The sequence below is a fragment of the Dama dama genome, chromosome 23, assembly GCF_033118175.1.
Source record: "Dama dama isolate Ldn47 chromosome 23, ASM3311817v1, whole genome shotgun sequence".
Classification (NCBI taxonomy): Eukaryota; Metazoa; Chordata; class Mammalia; order Artiodactyla; family Cervidae; genus Dama; species Dama dama.
In genome coordinates this window covers 23,967,615-23,990,452 of record NC_083703.1, presented here as the reverse complement: position 1 = coordinate 23,990,452, position 22,838 = coordinate 23,967,615, and the positions used below count along the sequence as shown (strand labels likewise).

At 38.6% G+C, this 22,838-nt stretch overlaps 1 protein-coding gene and 1 pseudogene across 4 annotated transcripts in view; both read right to left on the bottom strand.

Moving 5' to 3' along the window:
* Positions 1-22,838, bottom strand: part of MLLT10 (MLLT10 histone lysine methyltransferase DOT1L cofactor) — a 218,008-nt gene that overhangs the window by 83,963 nt on the left and 111,207 nt on the right. For all 4 annotated transcript variants that reach the window (XR_009690015.1, XM_061126177.1, XM_061126178.1 and 1 more), the window contains exon 9: positions 22,109-22,204. Coding sequence is in view for 3 of the 4 variants with exons in the window: in XM_061126177.1 (XP_060982160.1) it covers positions 22,109-22,204 (96 nt within the window). In the remaining variant the exon portion in view is untranslated. The remainder of the gene's footprint in view (positions 1-22,108; positions 22,205-22,838) is intronic.
* LOC133045240 (chromodomain-helicase-DNA-binding protein 4-like) lies at positions 12,216-17,408 on the bottom strand (annotated as a pseudogene).

The following is a 22,838-nucleotide window of genomic DNA, read 5'->3' as shown; positions in this document are numbered from 1 at the left end:
GTCATTAAAAAAACAAAAAACTGAAAATGAATTATAACACAAAGATATTGAATGAGAAATCAACAAGATGTGAAAAATTCCAAAAATATTTCAAAAGTAAATGAAACACTTCAAAGTAACCTACAAACAAGAAATCAAAAGGAAGCCATAAGATATTTGTTCAATAAGTAAAATGAAAATACAACATGCCAATATCATAATTTGTAAGTGGTGCTTAGAACAAAGCTTTTAGCCTTAAATGTCCATACTAGCACTTCTAGATTCTAGTCAGCATTTAATAAGGAACTTTGAAGCCTTCATTCCATCCTAACAAGTAAAAAGCCTAAGAAACTGAAAAGTTAGTAACTCTTTTTTGATGCATCAGAGAAGTCAGGCCACAGGGCAAACTGCCAAAATGTGACAGACAGATATAGAGAATCACAGCATAGCCAAACAGAAATCTCCATGGCAACCAGTATTGGAGTAGGAAAACCTCAAGTGTGACTAACAAATTGCTGAAGGTTAAGTGTGTACATGACTGAGAGATAGAAACACTCAGGACTCAATCATAGGGAAGCCCTCAAACTTTCCAAGTTTCACCTCCAGGATACCTACCCAAGTCTTGATAGTGAATACCAGAAGAAAAAATACATGCATGCTTCCATAAGGAAAGGGGGGAAAGGAAGATTCTGAAAAATGCTAAGGTATTCTGTTCTTAGTAAGACCTGTTCTTAGGGATCTACTCTACCAGAGCATCATCTGCTGGGGTTGTATCAGAGCTTCAAGTACGTGGAGGAAGGGAAATATCCAACTACAACCCCCACCCGCATTCTGTCCCACCAAAGCAGGGTAGGGGGTGAGAATCACTCATGGTTCACAGTCCAGGAGCACAGGCTCATCAAAAGACTGAGAACTAACCAAAGGAATATAGAACGCTTTCTGTCCCTCTTACCATCACATTATTTAAAAAGGCCTAGTTATCATACTTGCTTTTATCCAGTATATCATACACATCTTTTCACAAAAAACTATAAGGCACACTAAAAGACACATCTACAGCATGAAAAGAATAAACAAACATCAGAACCAGAGACAGATACGGCAGGATTGTGGGAATTACCAACCCAGGAATTCTTTAAATTATGATTAGTATGTTAAGGGTTTTAATGTAAAAAACAGCATGCAACAACAGATGGATATTGCAAGCAAAAAATGAAAAAGAAACTCTAAGAAAAAATTAAAGAATCTTTGAGATCAAATGCTCTATAACAAAAATGAAGCCTTTGATGTACTCACTAGCACACTGGGCATGGCTAAGAAAAGCATCTCAGAGCTTGAGGATATGAAAATAGAAACTTTGAAAAACGAAAAGTGAAGAGAAAAAACAACTAAGAAACACAGAACAATATCCAAGAATCACAAGACAACTATAAATGGTGTAAACACAATTGTAATAGGAATACCAGAAGGAAAAGAAAGGAACAGAAGTAATATTTGAAGGAATAATGACTAGGAATTTAACCAAAATTAAAGTCAGAAACCAAATCAGATCCAAAAAGCTTTGAGAATATCAAGATAAAAGCCAAAAAGCAAGCATACAAACAAAAAAACACAGGCACATAATACTGAAAATGCAGAAAATCAAAGATAACGGAAAACACTCTCGAAGAACCCAGAAGGTGGAAAGCTTTATCTACAAAGGAGCAAAGATAAGAATTACAACTGATTTCTCTTCAGGAGCAATGCAAACAACGGAGTGATGTAAAATATTCAGTGTTGAGGGAAAAAAAAAAAACTAGAATTCTGTACGCTGCAAAGTTATCCTAAAAGAGTGAAAGACAAAGACAAAAACTGAGGTAATTTGTTACTGGTAGCCCTGCCTTGCAATAAATGTGAAAAATTCTTCAGAGAAGGAAAATGAAACAGGTCAGAAACATGGACTTATATAAAGCAGCAATCAGAGAATGAACCAATGAAGGTAAAATAATTGATTTTTCTTACTCTTAATTGATTTTAATAGTTTGCTCAATGATACATTTGATTATATAGTTATATATTCATATGCTAGAATCCCAGGGATGTGGTCGCACAGAGTCGGACACGACTGAAGTGACTTAGCAGTAGTAGCAGCATGCTCATGTGTAAGTGAAATGAATAACAGTATTGACAGAAAAGACAGAAGGCATAAATTAGGAATTCTTTGTTATTATAAGATATTGTACTACCATGAAACAGTATAGTGTTATTGAATGTAGCCTTAGATACACTGTAAAGACATACTGCAAACACGAGGACAACCACAAAAGGAAAAAAAAAATACAACTTATATGTTAAGAACTGAGAGAAAAAGAAATCATATAAAACATCCAATAAAAACCACAAAAGGTAGAAACCATGTGAAAGACAAAAACAGGAACAAAGACCAAGACCAACAACAAAAAAGTAACGGCTTTCGCAGATACTAACCTAAACTGTATCAACAAATCATCCTAAACATATAAATGGTCTAAATATACCAATTAAAAGATAGAAATGGTCACAGTGAATCAAAAAGCAAGACTCAAGTGTAGTAAATATAGAGACACACTGTGGTTAAAAATCAATGGATGAAGAAAAAAATCAATAAATGGAAGAAGATAAGCCACGCTATCACTAATCTGAACAATCCAAGAACTGGATTGTTCTGTCTGTATTTTGAACAGAACAGACTTCACAGCAAGGAAAGTTAACAGGAATAAAAACTGACATTATATAACAATAAAGTTATCAAGACTACAAGATAACACAGAAATCTTTCAAATGTTTCTGCCTGACATCAAAATACATGAGGCAAAAACTGATGGAACTACAGCAGATGAAACCTCTCCTATAAGTAGAGATTTTAACATCCCTCTATCAGAATTGGACAAATCCAGCAGGCAAAAAATCAGTAAGGACATACTTGAACTGACAAACATCATTAATCAGGTGGATATTGTGAGGCGAGCAGAAGTAATGCCATGGCAGGCAGCTTAGATTAGGAGTAGGCCTTCCTACTTCTGGGTGGTAAGATTATCAGGCAACCTGGATCAGCTTTCCCTTAACACTGACCACTGTTTGCCAATTAGGAACGGGGCGAAAACCCCCGGGAAAGTCCCGCGCACGCGAAAGTTTTGACCAATGAAATTGCTTTGCAATCCGCTTAAACCAACTACCAACGGCGTGTGCTCACCCTATAAATCTGTGTAACAGCTTGGGCTCGGGGCTCTCTGACCCCACACCACTGCCTTGGATGCGGCAGGAGCCCTGACTCGAGTCAGCAATAAACTTCCCTTTTTGCGAGTTGCATTGTCTTGGAGGCCTCCTCTCTTCCCACTCAGGGATTCGGACATCGGGCATAACAGATATAACTGACATCTACAGACTACTGTATCCAGTAATAGCATAATATACATTCTTCTCAGACTCACGTGGCACATTCATTCACCAAAACAGATCACATTTTGCACCATAAAACACACTTCAACAAATCTTAAATAGAAATCTTATAATGTCTCCTCTCAGACCACAACGTATATAAGAAAAAAATTAATTACCAGAAAGAGAGCTAAAAAAAAAAAAAAAAATTCCCAGAATGCCTGGAGATTAAACAACACAATTCTACACAACATAAAGCTCAAGAGAACACTTTAAATATTATAAACCAAACAACAATGAAATTACAACATCAAAATTTGTGGGATACAGTAAAAGCAGTTCTTACAATTAAATTAGTAGCACTGAATTCTTTTTTAAAAAACATATTTTTAGTCTTTACTAAATGTCTTACAAATACTGTTTTTTGTTTTTTTGACCAACTCTCACATCCATACATGACTACTGGAAAAACCATAGCTTTGAGCAGGCAGACCTTTGTTGGCAAAGTAATGTCTCTGATTTTTAATATACTGTCTAGGTTGGTATTACCTTTTCTTCCATGGAATGAAATGTTCCCTTGGCATTTCTAGTTTTCTTGAAGAGACCTCTAGTCTTTCCCATTCTATTGTTTTCTTCTAGTTCTTTGCATGGATCACTGAGAAAGGCTTTCTTGTCTCTCCTTGCTATTCTTTGGAACTCTGCATTCAGATGGGTGTATCTTTCCTTTTCTCTTTTGCCTTTACCTTCTCTTCTTTTCTCAGCAATTTGTAAGGCCTCCTCAGACAACCATTTTGCCTTTTTGCATTTCTTTTTCTTGGGAATGGTGTTGCTCATCACCTCCTGTACAATGTCACAAACCTCCATCCATAGATCTTCAGGCACTCTATCAGATCTAATCCCTTGAATCTATTTGTCACTTCAACTGTATAACTGTAAGGGGTTTGATTTAGGTCATACCCGAATGGTCTAATGGTTTTCCCTACTTTCTTTAATTTAAGTCTGAATTTGGCAATAAGGAGTTCATGATCTGAGCCTAGTCTTGTTTTTCCTGACCGTACAGAGCTTCTCCATCTTTGGCCGCTAAGAATATAATCAATCTGATTTCGGTGTTGACCATCTGGTGATGTCCATGTGTAATCATCTCTTGTGATGATGGAAGAGGGTGTTTGCTATGACCAGTGCTTTCTCTTGGCATAACTCTGTTAGCCTTTGCCCTGCTTCATTTTGTACTCTAAGCCCAAACTTTCCTGTTATTCCCGGTATCTCTTGACTTCCTAGTTTTGCATTCAAGTCCCCCATAATGAAAAGGACTTCTTTCTTTGGTGTTAGTTCTAAAAGCTCTTGCAATGGACAATGGAGTACATGTATGCTTTCAAACCAAGTTTTTCTCCAGATAAATGCCCAGGAGTAAAATTACTGGGTCATATGGTAGTCTTCGTTTTCTAAGGAAGCTCCATACTGTTCCAGAAGCCTATATTCTTGCCTATTTCCATAAACCAGTCTCATTCTTCTAACTCCTTTTATCACAAAGATGCATTTTAAGATATGGCATCCAATGAGATCCTTTCATCTGCCAGCAGTTCCCAATAAAGAACAATTAACTATATGGGAGTCTGGGATTGACACAGACAACACTGTTATATTTAAAATAGATCACCAACTAGAACCTACTGTATAGTACACAGAACTCTGCTCAATATTTTGTAATAACTTAAATGGGAAAGCAATTTGAAAAAACAATGAGGGAAAAAGAAAATATTGTATTTAGTTAAGTCTAACACATGTTACGAAGAAGGCAATGCCACCCCACTCCAGTATTCTTGTCTGGAAAATCCCACGGACGGAGGAGCCTGGTGGGCTGCAGTCCATGGGATCGCAGAGTCGGACACGACTGAAGTGACTTACCAGCAGTAGCGGCAACACATGTTAATTACACATGTACCATTACGTCATGTGACACTGAGAAAGGAAAACACTACCTGTTCAACCATCACCCGGTTTTTTCCCCTTTGATTTACAAATTTACTTTACACTAAAATGAAACCAACAAGCCTTAAAAAACAAAAGTGACTACAGCAAGGTTTCAGAATAAGCTTAATATAAAAAAGGAAACTGGTTTCCCATATACCAGGAAGAAACAAGTTGAATTGGAAATTATAAATACAATACCATTTACAATAGGTAAATTAAATCCTTAGGTTAAATCTAACTAAATATGTAGAAATAAATATGTATGAGAAAGAAACAAAACTTTGATGAACAAAATTAAAGAACTAAGTAAATGGAGAATTTTTCCAACTTCAATGATAAGTTGCCAATATCATCATCAAAATGTCCCAATCTCATCTACAGATTCAAAATATTCTGAGTCAAAATTCCAGCATTTTTGTGTGTGTGAACATTGATAAATTGATTCTACACAAGAAGAAGCAAAAGACCCAAAATAGCCAATGCAGTATTGAAAAACAAGTTGGAGCACTGACATTAACTCAATTTCAGACTCACTATAAAGTTACAGTAATTAGGACATCATAGTATTGATGAAAGAATAGACAAAAGATCAATGGAACAGATAGCCCAGAAATAGATCCACATAAATACTTTCAACTGATTTTTGACAAAGTGCAAAAGTAATACAGTGAAATAAAGACAAGCTTTTCAACAAATGGTGCTAGAATATTAAATATGCACATAAAACCAAAAAAAAGGAATCTACACACAACACATATCCCTTACAAAAACGAACTCAAAATGGACTACAAACTTAAATGTACAATAGAAAACTATAAAACTCTTTTTAAAGAGTTTATAAAACTCTTTGTTTAACCAAATGAACGTATGAGCCATGCAGTGTAGGGCCACCCAAGACAGAAGGGTCATGGTGGAGCGTTCTGCCAAATGTGGTACACTAGAGAAGGGAATGGCAAACCACTGCAGTATTCTTGCGTTGAGAACCCCATGAACAGTATGAAAAGGCAAAAAGATGAGAGAGTCAATTCCTAGGCAGGTTGATAAGAAGTCCGGGGTCCCTGAGGAGGAGAAAGGGGTCAGGGGTTCTCCAGGAGGAGGAAAGGACAAACTTTTTTTTTCCTCTACATTCCTTAGTCACATAGAACTAAGTTTTTTTTTTCCCCCCTTCTTCTTTAAGCCTGGAACTGATGATTACACAATTCAGTTTAAGTGCTGTACTATATAACAACAACGTATCCTGCTTGAGGACAGTTTCTCCTTCCTGAAAACCTTCTGATTAATTCTGATATCTTAAAATGTATCTTATGGGAGAGGGTCTGGTAGGATCTTTCTATTGTTAAATTGTAATCCTGTTATCCTAAAATGTATATTATGGGACTGGGTCTGGTTCAGTTCAGTTCAGTTCAGTCTTCAGTTGAGTCCGACTCTTTGCAACCCCATGAATCGCAGCACGCCAGACCTCCCTGTCCATCACCAACTCCCGGAGTTTACTCAAACTCATGTCCATCGAGTTGGTGATGCCATCCAGCCATCTCATCCTCTGTCCTGCCCTTCTCCTCCTATCTTTCTATTGTTAAACTGTAATCCTGTTATCCTAAAATGTAAATTGTGGGAGTGGGTCTAGTAAAATTTTCACAAACTTGAGACATTCTTTTGATTTATTGTAATAACCAATTAAAAAAGTATATAACTCCCTTGCTAACATGAGCCAGGGGTGCACTCTCAATTCCCCTTCTGATGTCAGAAGCTTTCTCCATCCCTTTTTATACTCTACTAAAACTCTGCAATACAAAAGCTCTTGAGTGATCAAGCCTGGTTCCTGGTCCTGAAGTTTAATCTTCTGAGATCACGAATCAGATACCATTCACTGTAAGCTGTCAAAGATATGACACTAAAGCATGAACACCTCAGTAGGTGCCCAATATACTACTGGAGAAGACAGGAAAATAACTCCAGAAACAATGAAGGGACGGAGCCAAAGCGAAAACAACGCCCAGTTGTGGACATGACTGCTGATGCAAGTAAACTGAGGCTGTGAAGAACAAATATTGCATAGGAACCCGTGATGTTAGGTCAATGAATCAAGGTAAATTAGAAGTGGTCAAACAGGAGATGGCAAGAATAAACATTGACATTTTAGGAATCAGTGAACTAAAATAGACTGGAATGGACAAATTTAACTCAGATGACCATTATATCTATGACTGTGGGCAAGAATCCCTTAGAAGAAATGGAGTACCCCTCATAGTCAGTAAAGTCCTAAATGCAGTTCTTGGGTATAATCTCAAAAATGACAGAATAATCTCTGTTCATTTCCAAGGCAAACCATCCAATATCACAGTAATCCAAGTCTATGCCCTAACCAGTAATGCTGAAGAAGCTGAAGTTGAATGGTTTTATGAAGAACTACAAGACCTTCTAGAACTAAGACCAAAAAAAGATGTCCTTTTCATTACAGGGGACTGAAATGCCAAAGTACGAAGTCAAGAAACACCTGAAGTAACAGGCAAGTGTGAACATGCAGTACAAAATGAAGTAGGGCAAAGGCTAAGTTCTGCCAAGCAAATGTACTGGTCATAGCAAACACCCTCTTCCAACAACACAAGAGAAGACTCTACACATGGACATCACCAGATGGTCAATACTGAAATAAGACTGATTATATTCTTAGCAGCCAAAGATGGAGAAGCTCTATACAGTCAGCAAAAACAAGACCGGGAGCTGACTGTGGCTCAGATCATGAATTCTTTATTGCCAAATTCAGACTTCAATTGAAGAAAGTAGGGAAAACCACTAGACCATTCAGGTATGACCTAAATCAAACTCCTTACGACTATACAGTGGAAGTGACAAACAGATTCAAGGGATCAGATCTGACAGAATGCCTTAAGAATGATGGACAGAGGTTTGTGACATTGTACAGGAGGCAATGATCAACACTATCCCCAAGAAAAAGAAATGCAAAAAGGCAAAATGGTTGTCTAAGGAGGCCATACGTATAGCTGAGAAAAGAAGAGAAGCTAAAGGGCAAAGGAAAAAAGGAAAGATCTACCCATCTGAATGCAGAGTTCCAAAGAATAGCAAGGAGAGATAAGAAAGCCTTCCTCAGTGATCCATGCAAAGAAATAGAGGAAAACAATAGAATGGGAAAGACTAGAGATCTCTTCAAGAAAATTAGAGATACCAAGTGAACATTTCATGCAAAGATAAGGACAGCAATGGTATGGACCTAACAGAAGCAGAAGATATTAAGAAGTGGCAAGAACTATACAAAAAAGATCTTCATGATCCAGATAACCACAATGGGGTGGATCACCTACCTAGAGCCAGACATCCTGGAATGTGAAGTCAAGTGGGCCTTAGGAAGCATCACTACAAACAAAGCTAGCAGAGGTGATGGAATTCAGTTGAGCTATTTCAAATCCTAAAAGATGATGCTGTTAAGTGCTGCACTCAATATGCAAGCAAATTCGGAAAACGCAGCAGTGGCCACAGGACTGGAAAGGTCAGTTTTCATTCCAATCCCAAAGAAAGGCAATACCAAAGAATGTTCAAACTACTGCACAATTGCACTCATCTCACATGCTAGCAAAGTAATGCTCAAAATTCTCCAAGTCAGGCTTCAACAATACGTGAACTGTGAACTTCCAGATGATGAAGTTGGACTTAGAAAAGGCAGAGGAACCACAGATCAAATTGCCAACCTACTCTGGATCATCGAAAAAGCAAGAAAATTCCAGAAAAACATCTACTTCTGCTTTACTGACTACGCCAAAGCCTTTATGTGGATCACAACAAACTGTGGAAAATTCTTAGAGAGATGAGTATACCAGGGTACCTGACTTGCCTCCTGAGAAATCTGTGTGCAGGTCAAGAAGCAAGAGTTAGAACTGTTCATGGAAAAACAAACTGGTTCCAAATTGTGAAAGGAGTATGTCAAGGCTGTATAATTGTCACCCTGCTTATTTAACTTACATGCAGAGTACATCATGCAAAATGCTGGACTGGATAAAGCACAAGCTGGAATCCAGATTGCAAGGAGAAATATCAGTAACCTCAGATATGCAGATGACGCATTCCTTATGGCAAAAAGGAAGACAAACTCAAGAATATCTTGTGAAAGTGAAAGAGGAGAGTGAAAAATCTTGCTTGAAACTCAACATTCAAAAAACTAAGATCATGGCATCCGGTTCCATCACTTCGTGGCAAATAGATGTGGAAACAATGGAAACAGTGTCAGACTTTATTTTCTTGGGCTCCAAAATCACTGCAGATGGTGACTGCAGCCATGAAATTAAAAAACGCTTACTCCTGGAAGAAAAGCTATGACTAACCTAGACAGCATATTAAAAAGCAGAGACATTACTTTGCCGACAAAGGTCCATATAGTCAAAGCTATGGTTTTTCCAGTAGTCATGTATGGATGTGAGAGTCAGACCATAAAGAAGGCTGACCCATGAAGAATTGGTGCTTTTGAACCATGTTATTGGAGAAAACTCTTGAGAGTCCCTTGGACTTCAAGGAGATAAAACCAATCCATCCTTCAAGAATTCAGTCTTGAATATTCATTGGAAGGACTGATGCTGAAGCTGAAACACCAATACTTTGGCCACCGGAGACGAAGAACTGACTCATTAGAAAAGTTCCTGATGATGGGAAAGACTGAAAGCAGGAGGTGAAGAGGATGATAGAGGATGAGGTGGTTCAATGGCATCACTGACTCAATGGACTTGAGTTTGAGCAAGCTACAGGAGTTGGTGGTAGACATGGAAGCCTGGCATGAGGCAGTTCATGGGGTCGCAAAGAATAGAACACAACTGAGTGACTGAACTGAACTGATAAAACTTAAAAAAATAACATAAGAGAAAACAGGATAATCCTTGTTTTGGTGATGGCTTTTCACCTACAACACCAAAGGCATAAACTATTAATGAAAAAATTGGTAAACTGGATTTCTTTAAAATCGGAAATTCAAGAAATGAAAAAAGTAAAATGGAAAACTTCTACTCTGCAAAAAAGAAAATAAAAAGATATAGTACAGACTGGTACAAACTAATTACAAAAGACATATCTGATAAAAAAGACTGCATCTCATATAAAGAACTCAAGAAAGTTAACAGTAAGAAAACAACCAATGTGATTTTTAAAATGACAAAAAATCTTAACAGACACCTCACCAGTGTTCTTGCCTGGAGAATCCCAGGGACGGCGAAGCCTGGTGGGCTGCTGTCTATGGGGTCGCACAGAGTTGGACATGACTGAAGCGACTTAACAGCAGCACCAAAAAAGATATACAAATGACAAAAAACCCTAAGAAAAGATACATGCTCTAGATCCTATGTCAGCAGACATAATTTAAACAGTATTAAAGTAACACCAATGGCTACAGAAGATGTAGAGTTACTGTTACTGCTACTCTTTGCTGATAGGAATGCAAAGTGATTCAGCTATTTTGGAAAACAGTTTGGCAATTTCTTACAAAACTGAATATAAGAGGGAATATACCCTAGTAGTCCAGTGGTTAGGACTCAACACTTCTATTGCCAAGGGCCCAGGTTCAATGAGTCAACAGAGAACTAATAGCCTGCAAGCTGTGTGGTGAGACAAAAAAAAAAAACAAATGAAACAAACAAAATCCAAAAAAAGAAAAACAAAAACAGGGACTTCCCTGATGGTCCAGCAATTAAGACTCCAAGCTTCCAAAGCAGGAGAGGCAAGTTCCATCCCTGATCAGGGAAATAGGATCGCATATGGCATAAGATGCAGCCAGTGAGGGAGGGGGAAAAAAAAAACCCAAACGAAAACTAATCTTGTAATTCAGTAATCATGCTCCTAGTTTTTTACTGAAAGGAGGTTAAAAACTGGGTCCACACTAAAACTTCCACATGGATATTTATAGCAGCTCTATCCATTACTGTCAGAACCTGGAAGCAACCAAGATGTCCTTCTACAGTAGGTAAATGGAACGTTCAGAGAATGGAATATTATTCACCTGTAGAAAAAACTCAGCTATCAAGCCTCAAAAAGATACACAAATCTTGAATGTACATTACTAAGTGAAAAAACGTCTGAAAAGGCTACACATTACATGAATCTAAATGACATTCTGAAAAAGGCAAAATTATAGAGACATTAAAAATTTTTGTGGTTGTCAGGGCTTGGGAAGACAGGGCAATGAATAGATAGAAGACAATATTTTTAGGTTAGTGAAATGATTCTGTAGTGGTGGATGCATATCCTTACACATTTGCTAAAAACCACTGAAAAGAATGTACATCAAAACTGAACCCTAGGTGAATGAGGCTTGAAACTTCTAACCCAACTCTTAAAATATAAAGAAATACCATATCGTTTAAAAAAAAAAAAATCACACACACAGGAAATTAACAAGTGATATGGTATTATAAAGTTCATAAAAATTTTGAAGAGATTTTGTTCAAATTTCACAAAACTTCATGCTAGTGTCCATTATTTATTTCCATACCTTATTCAAGACTCCACACTGTATTTAATTGCATTCAGCAGCTTCAGAAGCATGTAACAAAGTCTGGTGAATTATCTGCTCATTTTTATTCTATTACAAATATTTTCTGTTTTTTTTTTTTTTTAAATACAAGGAAACTTTTATTTTCAGTTTTCATCAAGAAATCTGCTGTTTCGTTTTTTTTTTATGCTTTTGGTTCTTTTCCTTTTTTTTTTTTTCCCCACTTTATTTCATTCTAGCCGCTCAGGGGCTGGAGCCACTGGGTTCCTGGTATTAAAAAGATGCCAACAGAGGTAGCTGTGTCTCGCCCAGGGGCCCGGCCCGCTGTGAATACCCCAAAGGAGAAAACAAAACACAAAATCAACCAGCAAAATAAAACCGGAAGGAGGAAGAAATTCAGATCATTTTCTTCAAGCCTGGCGGGAACCCACAACAGTTCGTGTGTAACAGACGGTGTTACAGTGGGGAGAAGCCAGGGCCCAGAAGGCCAGCCCGCCAGCTCCCTGCAGATGGCCCCGGCGCTACTGCTGCACGTCTCTCCAGCAGGAAGGGCACCACTGCCCCTCACTCCCTCCCCTCCCCTAGTGCTCGGGGGGCTGTTCCTCTACAACTTAGAAGATGGGGCAGAAGGAAGGAGAGGGTCTCTCGGGCCCCCAGGGGAGAATCTGGGCAAGGGAAAGTGAGGAAGGTCACTGCTCAGCGGTGGAGGTGGTATTTTCCATCTGGGTCTTCACTGCTGCTGGGCTACCTGCTGTGGAGGTGGTTCAGGCGCCCGGTTTGCCAGGCAACTGAGAATATTACGCTCTGACATCTGTAGCCTCACAGCAACTGGGGGGATTCGGGCAATAGTGGCTGGGAGTCGAGTCACATCAGCTTTCATGTCACTCAGCAGTTCTTCTAGCTGTTTCAGAACTTTGTGCAGGACTGCATTAGCTGGCTTGTTTCCTGCCCATGGACTCCTTGGACAGGTGCTGATGACTCTCCACCAGACACTCCACCTCAGCAAAGCGGGTGTTGAGGGCCATGGACGGGTGAGAGGGGTCCTCAGACATGTTGAGGTAAGCTGCTCGCCGCAGCTGCTCCTCAATCACCAGGGCTTGTTCTAAGAGCTTGAACCTTTGGGCTAGAAACTTATTCTTGATCTCTAAGAAATTGCCACGGTTCATCTCCCCCTTGAAAGGTTCGTTGAGGATGGCATAGCGTGGGTCATTCTGGATGTCCTGCCAACGGGCATAGCCATGGTTTATGATGCCAGCCAGTAGCCAGTAGTCATGGCGTCAGTGCCAGATCTCGTAAGTCTTCTTGGTGACGGTGGCTGCCCGCTCCTCATTCTGCCATAGGGAGTGCAGCTCAGTAAAACCACCATCTGCGATGTTGAACATGAAACGCTGTTTAATATTTTTCTTCTGCTTCTCATCATTCAGATCCTTAATGGTCTCTCCATTCTGAAGCATCACCTCTTTTTTCTCCTCCTCTTCTTTCTTTTCTTCTTTGTCCTCCACCACAATGGGATTCAGATCGACTGCTGGCTTCTCCTCCACCTTCTCCACGTCAGCATTACCTTTGGGATCTGTCTCCATCGCTTCCTCCGTTCTCTCCTTGACTTCTGCCTTTTCCACTTTCTCCTCTCCCTCAGGAAGTTCCACTGGGACCTTCTCCTCCTCTGAGGCAGGGGCAGGGGGCTGTGTACATTTGACGGCGGCCTCAGGGGGTGCAGACTTCACCTCTTTCTCTGCCTCTGCACTCTCTTTATTTTCTAATTTTCTTTGCTCTTTCTTTGCTCTCACCCATCATTTAAAAGTGGACATTTAATTTCTAAATATGTGGGGTTTTGTTTAAAGTATCTCTAATATTAATTTCTCATTTTGATACTAATTTCTCATTTAAATGCTTTCTTCTCTGCAATCACTCTGTTTTTTTCAGTCCAACTTTATTGAGGCCTTTGACGGCTAAGTCAAAGATCTCGCTTAGTAAAGGTCACACTGCCCTTGAAAATACGTGGGTTATTTTCAAATATCTTTTGATATTGATTTCTAACATAATTACACTGTGATAAAAGAACAGACTCTGTATGATTTCAATATCTTTAGACCAGGAAATGTTTGCACCTTGTTTTATGTCCCCAAATTAAGTTCTAGTGTCTCCTCGTTTACAGTCTATGGGAACTCGAATAGAATTTGTATCTTACTGTTGTGTGAAAATTTTATCAATCTTCATTATGTTGAATTGGCTCATATTTCAGGTCTACTATAGCTTTCTTAGGTGCTTGTTTTTAAAATGGTTCTCTCAAGAAGACTTAAAAATAGCTGAAAAAAGAAGAGAAGCAAAGGGACAAAAGAGAAAGGAAAAATATACCCAACTGAATGGAGAGTTCCAGAGATTAGCAAAGAGAGATAAGAAAGTGTTCTTAAGTAAATAATGCAAAGAAATATAGGAAAACAATAGAATCGGAAGGACGAGAGATGTCTCCAAGAAAATTGGAGATACAAAGGGAACATTTCATGCAAAAATGGGCACAAGAAATCTTGAACAGAAACAGCTAGGACCTAATAAAAACAGCAGAGATAAAGAAGAGGTGGCAAGAAAACACAGAACTATACAAAAAAGGTCTTAATGACCCGGACAACAGTGTGGTCACTCACTTAGAGCCAGACATCCTGGAGTGCGAAGTCAAGTGGGCCTTAATAAGCATTACAACAAATAAAGCAGGTGGAGGTGATAAATTCCAGCCTTTGATATTGAAAATCCTAAAATATGCTGTTACAAGTGCTGCACTCAATATGCCAGCAAATTTGGAAAGCAGCAACAGTCATAGGACAGGAAAAGGTCACGTTTCATTTCAATCCCAAAGAAAGGCAATGCCAAAAAATGTTCAAAATGTAACAGGAAGGAAAGGGGCAGGGCACAACTTTTGAAAGAATAACACACCCCAAGGACACACAAAAAAATTAGAATCAAATAGGATCAAGACGGCTGAAAAGACCAGACCTTGATCCTCAATCGGTAAGTGAAATGACACACCCAGAGGTGCCATGACAGTTTCACCTCATTGTCAAAAGACCAAGGAACGGGCGATGGCCCAAATCCTGGAAATTTCCATCCTTTCTCAAAAATCGGTAGAATAATCCTCCTACTCATTAGCATATGGAATTCAGTTCAGTTCAGTTGCCTCTGACTCTGCAACCCCATGGACTGCAGCACGCCAGGCCTCCCTGTCCATCACCAACTCCCAGAGTTTACTCAAATTCATGCCCATTGAGTCGGTGATGCCATCCAACCATCTCATCCTCTGTTGTACCCTTCTCCTCCTGCCCCCAATCCCTCCCAGCATCAGGGTCTTTTCCAATGAGTCAACTCTTCGCATGAGGTGGCCAAAGTATTGCAGTTTCAGCTTCAGCATCAGTCCTTCCAATGAACAACCAGGACTGATCTCCTTTAGGATGGACTTGTTGGATCTCCTTGCAGTCCAAGGGACTGTCAAGAGTCGTCTCCAACACCACAGTTCAAAAGCATCAATTTTTCAGCGCTCAGATTTCTTCACAGTCCAACTCTCAAATCCATACATGACCACTGGAAAAACCATAACCTTGGCCAGACGGACCTTTGTTGGCAAGTAATATCTCTGCTTCTTAATATGCTGTCTAGGTTGGTCATAACTTTCCTTCCAAGGAGTAAGTGGCTTTTAATTTCACGGCTGCAGTCACCATCCGCAGTGATTTTGGAGCCCCCAAAAATAAAGTCTAACACTGTTTCTACTGTCTCCCCATCTATTTCCCATGAGGTGATGGGACCAGATGCCATGATCTTAGTTTTCTGAATGTTCAGCTTTAAGCCAACTTTTTCACTCTCCTCTTTCACTTTCATCAAGAGGCTTTTCAGTTCCTCTTCACTCTCTGCCATAAGGGTGGTGTCATCTGCATATCTGAGGTTTTTGATATTTCTCCCGGCAATCTTGATTCCAGCTTGTGCTTCTTCCAGCTCAGCTTTCTCATGATGTACTCTGCATATAAGTTAAATAAGCAGGGTGACAATATACAGCCTTGACGTACTCCTTTTCCTATTTGGAACCAGTCTGTTGTTCCATGTCCAGTTCTAACTGTTGCTTCCTGACCTGCATATAGGTTTCTCAAGAAGCAGGTCAGGTGGTCTGGTATTTCCATCTCTTTCAGAATTTTCCACAGTTTATTGTGATTCACACAGTCGAAGGCTTTGGCGTAGTCAATAAAGCAGAAATAGATGTTTTTCTGGAACTCTCTTGCTTTTTCGATGATCCAGCGGATATTGGCAATTTGATTACTCTGCCTTTTCTAAAACCAGCTTGAACATCTGAAGTAACACCTGGAGTAACAGGCAAATTTGGCCTTGGCGTATGGAATGAAGCAGGGCAAAGGCTAACAGAGTTTTGTCAAGAGAACACACCGGTCATAGCAAACACCCTCTTCCAACAACACAAGAGAAGGCTCTACACATGGACATCACCAGATGGTCAACACCGAAATCATATTGATTATATTCTTTGCAGCCAAAGATGGAGAAGCTCTATACAGTCAGCAAAAACAAGACCAGGAGCTGACTGTGGCTCAGATCATGAACCCCTTATTGCCAAATTCAGACTTAAACTGAAGAAAGTAGGGAAAACCACTAGACCATTCAGGTATGACCTTAATCAAATCCTTTATGACTATACAGTGGAAGTGAGAAATAGATTTAAGGGACTAGATCTGATAGACAGAGAGCCTGATGAACTATGGACGGAGGTTCGTTGACATTGTACAGGAGACAGGGATCAAGACCATCCCCGTGGAAAAGAAATGCAAAAAGGCAAAATGGTTGTCTGAGGAGGCCTTACAAATAGCTGTGAGAAGAAGAGAAGCAAAAAGCAAAGGAGAAAAGGAAAGCTATTCCCATTTGAATGCAGAGTTCCAAAGAATAGCCAGGAGAGATAAGAAAGCCTTCCTCGGCGATCAATGCAAAGAAATAGAGGAAAACAACAGAATGGGAAAGACTAGAGATCTCGTCAAGAAAATTAAGAGATATCAAGGGAACATTTCAGGCAAAGATGTTTTCGATAAAGGACAGAAATGGTATGGACCTAACAGAAGCAGAAGATATTAAGAAGAGGTGGCAAGAATACACAGAAGAACTGTACAAAAAAGATCTTCATGACCCAGATAATCACGATGGTGTGATCACTCACCTAGAGCCAGACATCCTGGAATGTGAAGTCAAGTGGGTCTTAGGAAACATCACTACAAACAAAGCTAGTGGAGGTGATGGAATTCCAGTTGAGCTATTTCAAATCCTGAAAGATAATGCTGTGAAAGTGCTGCACTCAATATGCCAGCAAATTTGGAAAACTCAGCAGTGGCCACAGGACTGGAAAAGGTCAGTTTTCATTCCAATCCCTAAGAAAGGCAATCCCAAAGAATGCTCAAACTACCGCATATGAGATTACCCAGCCTATAAAAACTAACCAGACCACATTTCACGGCCGCCCTTGCCCTCTGCAATGGCCTACCCTCTGTCTGTGGAGTGTGCTTCCCTCTGAATCTGAATAAATCCATTTCTTACCTATCATTTTGTCTCTTATTGAATTCTTTCAGTGATAAGCCATGAAGAATCTGAGTTTCATTAGGTCCTGAAACCAGGTACTGTGGGTTTTGTCTGGGTTCGAGCCCAAGCAGAGTTTTTTCCGGGTTCAAGTCCCAAACTGGCTTTCGGCTAGGATTGAATCCCAGCACATGGGTTCAAGTCCCAATTTGAGATAAACGGTTTCAAAACTACCACACAAGTGCATTCACTTTACATGCTAGCTTCCTTGGACTTCCCTGGTGGCTCAGAAGGTAAAGTATCTGCCTACAACACAGGAGACTGGGGTTCAATCCCTGGGTCGGGAAGATCTCCTGGAGAAGGAAATGCAACCCACTCCAGTATTCTTGCCTGCAAAATCCCATGGATGGAGGGAGCCTGATAGGCTACAGTCCATGGGATTGCAAAGTGTAGGACATGACTGAGCAACTTCACTTCCTTTCTTTCTTTCTTTACATGCTAGCAAGGAATACTCAAAATCCTTCAAGCTAGGCTTAAGTCGTACATGAACCAAGAACTTCCAAATGATCAAGCTGGATTTAGAAAAGGCAGGGGAACCAGAGATCAAATTGCCAACATCCACTGGATCACAGAAAAAACAAGGGAATTCCAGAAAAACACCTACTTCTGCTTCCTTGACTATGTGAAAGCCTTTGACCCTGTGGATCACAACAAACTGTGGGAAATTCTTATAGAGATGGGAGTACCAGACCACCTTACCTGCCTCCTAAGAAACCTGTATGCAGATCAAGAAGCAGCATGAGACATGGATTCACTGAATCCAAAAGCTAATAATTTAAGATTATAAAAATTCATAGCCAAACTGGTTAGAAAAAAACTATGAAAAACTGTCAAAGCTTACTCAACAAGAAATAGATAACCTAAACAGCCCTATGTTTCTTTTTTAAATGATATTACAGTTAAAAATCTTCCTCTAAAGAAAACTCTAGGCCCAGATAGCTTTAAAAGTAAATACTAGCAAACATTAAGTAATATTACCTAATTTTTATATAAACTCTTCCAGAAAACAAGAGTAAATACTTGCAGCTCATTCTAATAAGGCCAGCACTCCTTGACACCAACACCAAAGTCATTGTAAGAAAAGCAATCTAAATGACCCAATCAAAAAATGGGCCAAAGAACTAAACAGACATTTCTCCAAAGAAGACATACAGATGGCTAACAAACACATGAAAAGATGCTCAACATCACTCATTATTAGAGAAATGCAAATCAAAACCACAATGAGGTACCATTACACACCAGTCAGGATGGCTGCTATCCAAAAGTCTACAAGCAATAAATGCTGGAGAGGGTGTGGAGAAAAGGGAACCCTCTTACACTGTTGGTGGGAATGCAAACTAGTACAGCCGCTGTGGAGAACAGTGTGGAGAGTTCTTAAAAAACTGGAAATAGAACTGCCATATGACCCAGCAATCCCACTTCTGGGCATACACACTGAGGAAACCAGATCTGAAAGAGACACGTGCACCCCAATGTTCATGGCAGCACTGTTTATAATAGCCAGGACATGGAAGCAACCTAGATGCCCATCAGCAGATGAATGGATAAGGAAGCTGTGGTACATATACACCATGGAATATTACTCAGCCATTAAAAAGAATTCATTTGAACCAGTCCTAATGAGATGGATGAAGCTGGAGCCCCTTATACAGAGTGAAGCCAGAAAGATAAAGAACATTACAGCATACTAACACATATATATGGAATTTAGAAAGATGGTAACGATAACCCTATATGCAAAACAGAAAAAGAGACACAGAAATACAGAACAGACTTTTGAACTCTGTAGGAGAATGTGAGGGTGGGATATTTCAAAAGAACAGCATGTATACTATCTATGGTGAAACAGATCACCAGCCCAGGTGGGATGCATGAGACAAGTGCTCCGGCCTGGTGCACTGGGAAGACCCAGAGGAATCGGGTGGAGAGGGAGGTGGGAGGGGGGATCGGGATGGGGAATACGTGTAAAGAAAAAAGAAAAAAAAAAAGAAAAGCAATCTATTGGCCAACATCCCTCTTGAAGAGAGCCAAAATTTTCTGTAAAATTTCTAAAAGTTGAATTAAACAGTATATAAAAATCATAACACATCAAGACCAAGTGGATTTTTTTATACAAACAGCTCATATAACTCAGTATTAGAAAAATAAACAACATAATCAGATTGTAATACATCAAGACCAAGTGGGATTTTCCCAGGAATATAAGGTATTTTTTTTAAACACTGGAAAATCAACTAACATACTTCACCATATTAACAGATTTAAAAAAAAAAAAAAACTATCAATACATCTATTACGAACAAATAGTCTCTTCAGCAAGAGATGTCGGGAAGTCCTGTCAATCAATGAATTTAGAACACTCCTTGACATCATATACAAAATTAAACTCAAAATGGTTTAATCACCTAAAACAAGACATGACACTAAGATTCCTAGAAGAGAATGTAGGCAAAACATTCTCTGACAAAATCCTAACAGTATTCTTAGATCAGCCTCCCAAGGCAAAAGAAAAAAAAAAGGAAAAATAAACAAATAAGAATTAATCAAACTTAAAAGCTTTTGCACAGCAAAGGAAATCATCAACAAAACAAACAAAAACACCAACAGAATGGGAGAATATATTCACAAAAAATACAAACAAGAGCTTCATTTCCAAAATATACATACAGTTCACACAACTCAATACCTGAAAAACAATACAATTAAAAAATGGCAGAAGACCTAAGTAGACATCTCTTGAAAGAAGACATACAAATGGCCAAAAGGCCCACGAAAAGATGTTCAATATTGCCAGTTATTAGAGAAATGCAAATAAAAATCACAATAAATTACCACTTCACACTGATCAGAATGGTTATCAGAAAGTCAACAAATAATAAATGCTGGAGAAGGTATTGAAAAAAGGGAACCCTCCCCTACTCTGTCAGTGGGACTGTAAACTGGTATAGCCACTATGGAAAATACTATAGAGGTTCCTTAAAAAACTAAAAGTAGAGCTACCATATGGATCCAGCAATCCCACTTCTGGGCAAATGTCCACAACAGACAATAAGAGCGCTAATTCAAAAAGGTACACGCACCCCAAAGTTTACAGCAGCACAATTTTCAACTGGTAAGTCACGGAAGAACCTAAATGTTCACTGACATTCGAGTGGATAAAGATGCTATAATACACAAACACACACAATGTTCACAGATCAGAAAACTCAGTATTATTAAGGCATTAATACTTCCCCCCCCCCAAAGATCTGTAGATTCACTGCAGTTTGATTCAAAATACCAGCAGTTTTATTTCTAAAAGCTGACAATCTAATTCTGAAATCCATATACAAATGCACAGACCCTAGAATAGCCCAAACAACTATGAAAGAGTAAAATCTTGGAAGGTGGACCCTATCTGACCTCTAGCATCATTATAAATCTATAGTAATCAAGACTGTGTGGTATGGAACAGAATTAGAGTATATAAATAGGCCCATACACAGATGGTCAACTGGCTTTCAACAAATGGAGGTAAAGGTAATTTAATAGAGAAAGGACAATCTGTTCTAAAAATGGCTCAGGAAAAACTGAATTATCAATATTCAAATAAGTGGACTTTGATGTATAACTCACGTCATACACAAAAATGAACTTAAAATGGATCACCGACCTAAATGTAAAAGATAAAAATATACAACTTTTAAAAGAAAACCTATGCATCTGATAAATGTCTTGCACCCAAAACACATAATGCTTCACAAAACTCGGTAATAAAACAAATCAATAAAAAGCGAGAGGTAGTGGATAGATGTGGACACTTCACCAAAATAAATAAATAAATATAAATAGCTAATATTCACATGAAAAGATGTTTAACGTAATTATAGGTCACTGAAGAAATGCAAATCAAAATCCTCTAGTGTCACCACCATCCCTTTCTGGATTACTGCAATAACCTCCTAATGGCATCCTTCCTTTCACTCTTGACTATAGTCCATATACAACAAAGTAGCCGCAGGTTCTTAAAAAACCTAAGACCATGTTACATCTCAGCTCAAAACTCTAATGGCTCACTTTTCACTCAAATTAAAAACCTTCCACTGGTTTATATAGTCTTACAAGACTGGCCTCTCACCCTGGTCTCTTCTCCTCCTGCAACCCCCTCAACTTCCTTTCACAGTACTATCCCAGCTGCCTGTCCCTGTCTCCGCTTGCTTTCATGTTAACCACATGATAACTTAGTAATATTTCACATTTACTAAGTAATACTTACTATGAACCAGATATTGTTCTAACTGCTTTAAATGCACTTTACGAACGATGAAACTGAGTTACAGAGAGGTTAATTAACCTAAGAGTTAAGTCTGTAAGTGTTGAAGCCAGAATTCAAAATCACAGGTGGAAGAAGCCCACTGTACAGCCCAAAATATACATGTCAATGATGTCCCCTACTTCTTAACATTCTTAAGAAATAAGCATAGAAAAAAGAGAAGATAGGATAAAGGACTAAGAGAGGGAAAATTAATGTGCTTGATGTAGTGTCAAAGATGTAAAATTGGTTAGGAGGAACCAAGACAATTCCGCAAGTATTTTCAAAACGCAGCATATAACTAGTTAAAAGGTAAAAGTCAGCACAAAACTAGTTATTACATAAATCAAAATATGACACTTTTTAAAACTTACTTTTTCTGTAGTAACAGTCAAGGAAGGAACCAATGCAGGTGATGGTTCTGGTTGCTTCTTATGTTTTTGTTTGTGTTTGTCCTTTTCTTTATATTTCTGAAAATGAACAGAAGTAAAATACAATTTAAATTTAAATTATAACTGACATATACATAATAAAGATATTTATAATTACATTCAAGTAATTTAAAATATTAATAAATGCTTGTCAAAAAAACCAAACTCACTTCTAATCAGACATCATAAACAATACTAGTAATATACTGATGGCATTACTACATGTATTACTATATATTACATTATATAGTACTACTATTCTAAGTTATATTAAGGTGATTTGTTTTCTTATCCTTGACCAATCTACAAGATAAACTGAAGTCTACATTTGTATCTGACAAATTATTTTTGTTCTATTAAAAATACCAAATGCTGTTGTATACATTTCATTAATAGTACTTTAAAATTTATATATACTTTGACATGCACTATCACCTCATAATGGTATCAGATTCTCCAACACCATGCATTAAATTCTATGGCCCATAAACTACAAACCAGTGCACAGAAACTCAGACAAGAAATTCTTTTTGATGTTTACTGAGAAAACAGACGAATCAGTTATCTCTGCTAAAACTGATGAATTGAAATATAAAAAGAATTCAATTAATAAAAAATTAACTACATATTAGGAGCCCAACTTTATTTAACATCAAAATACTTTAACCAAATT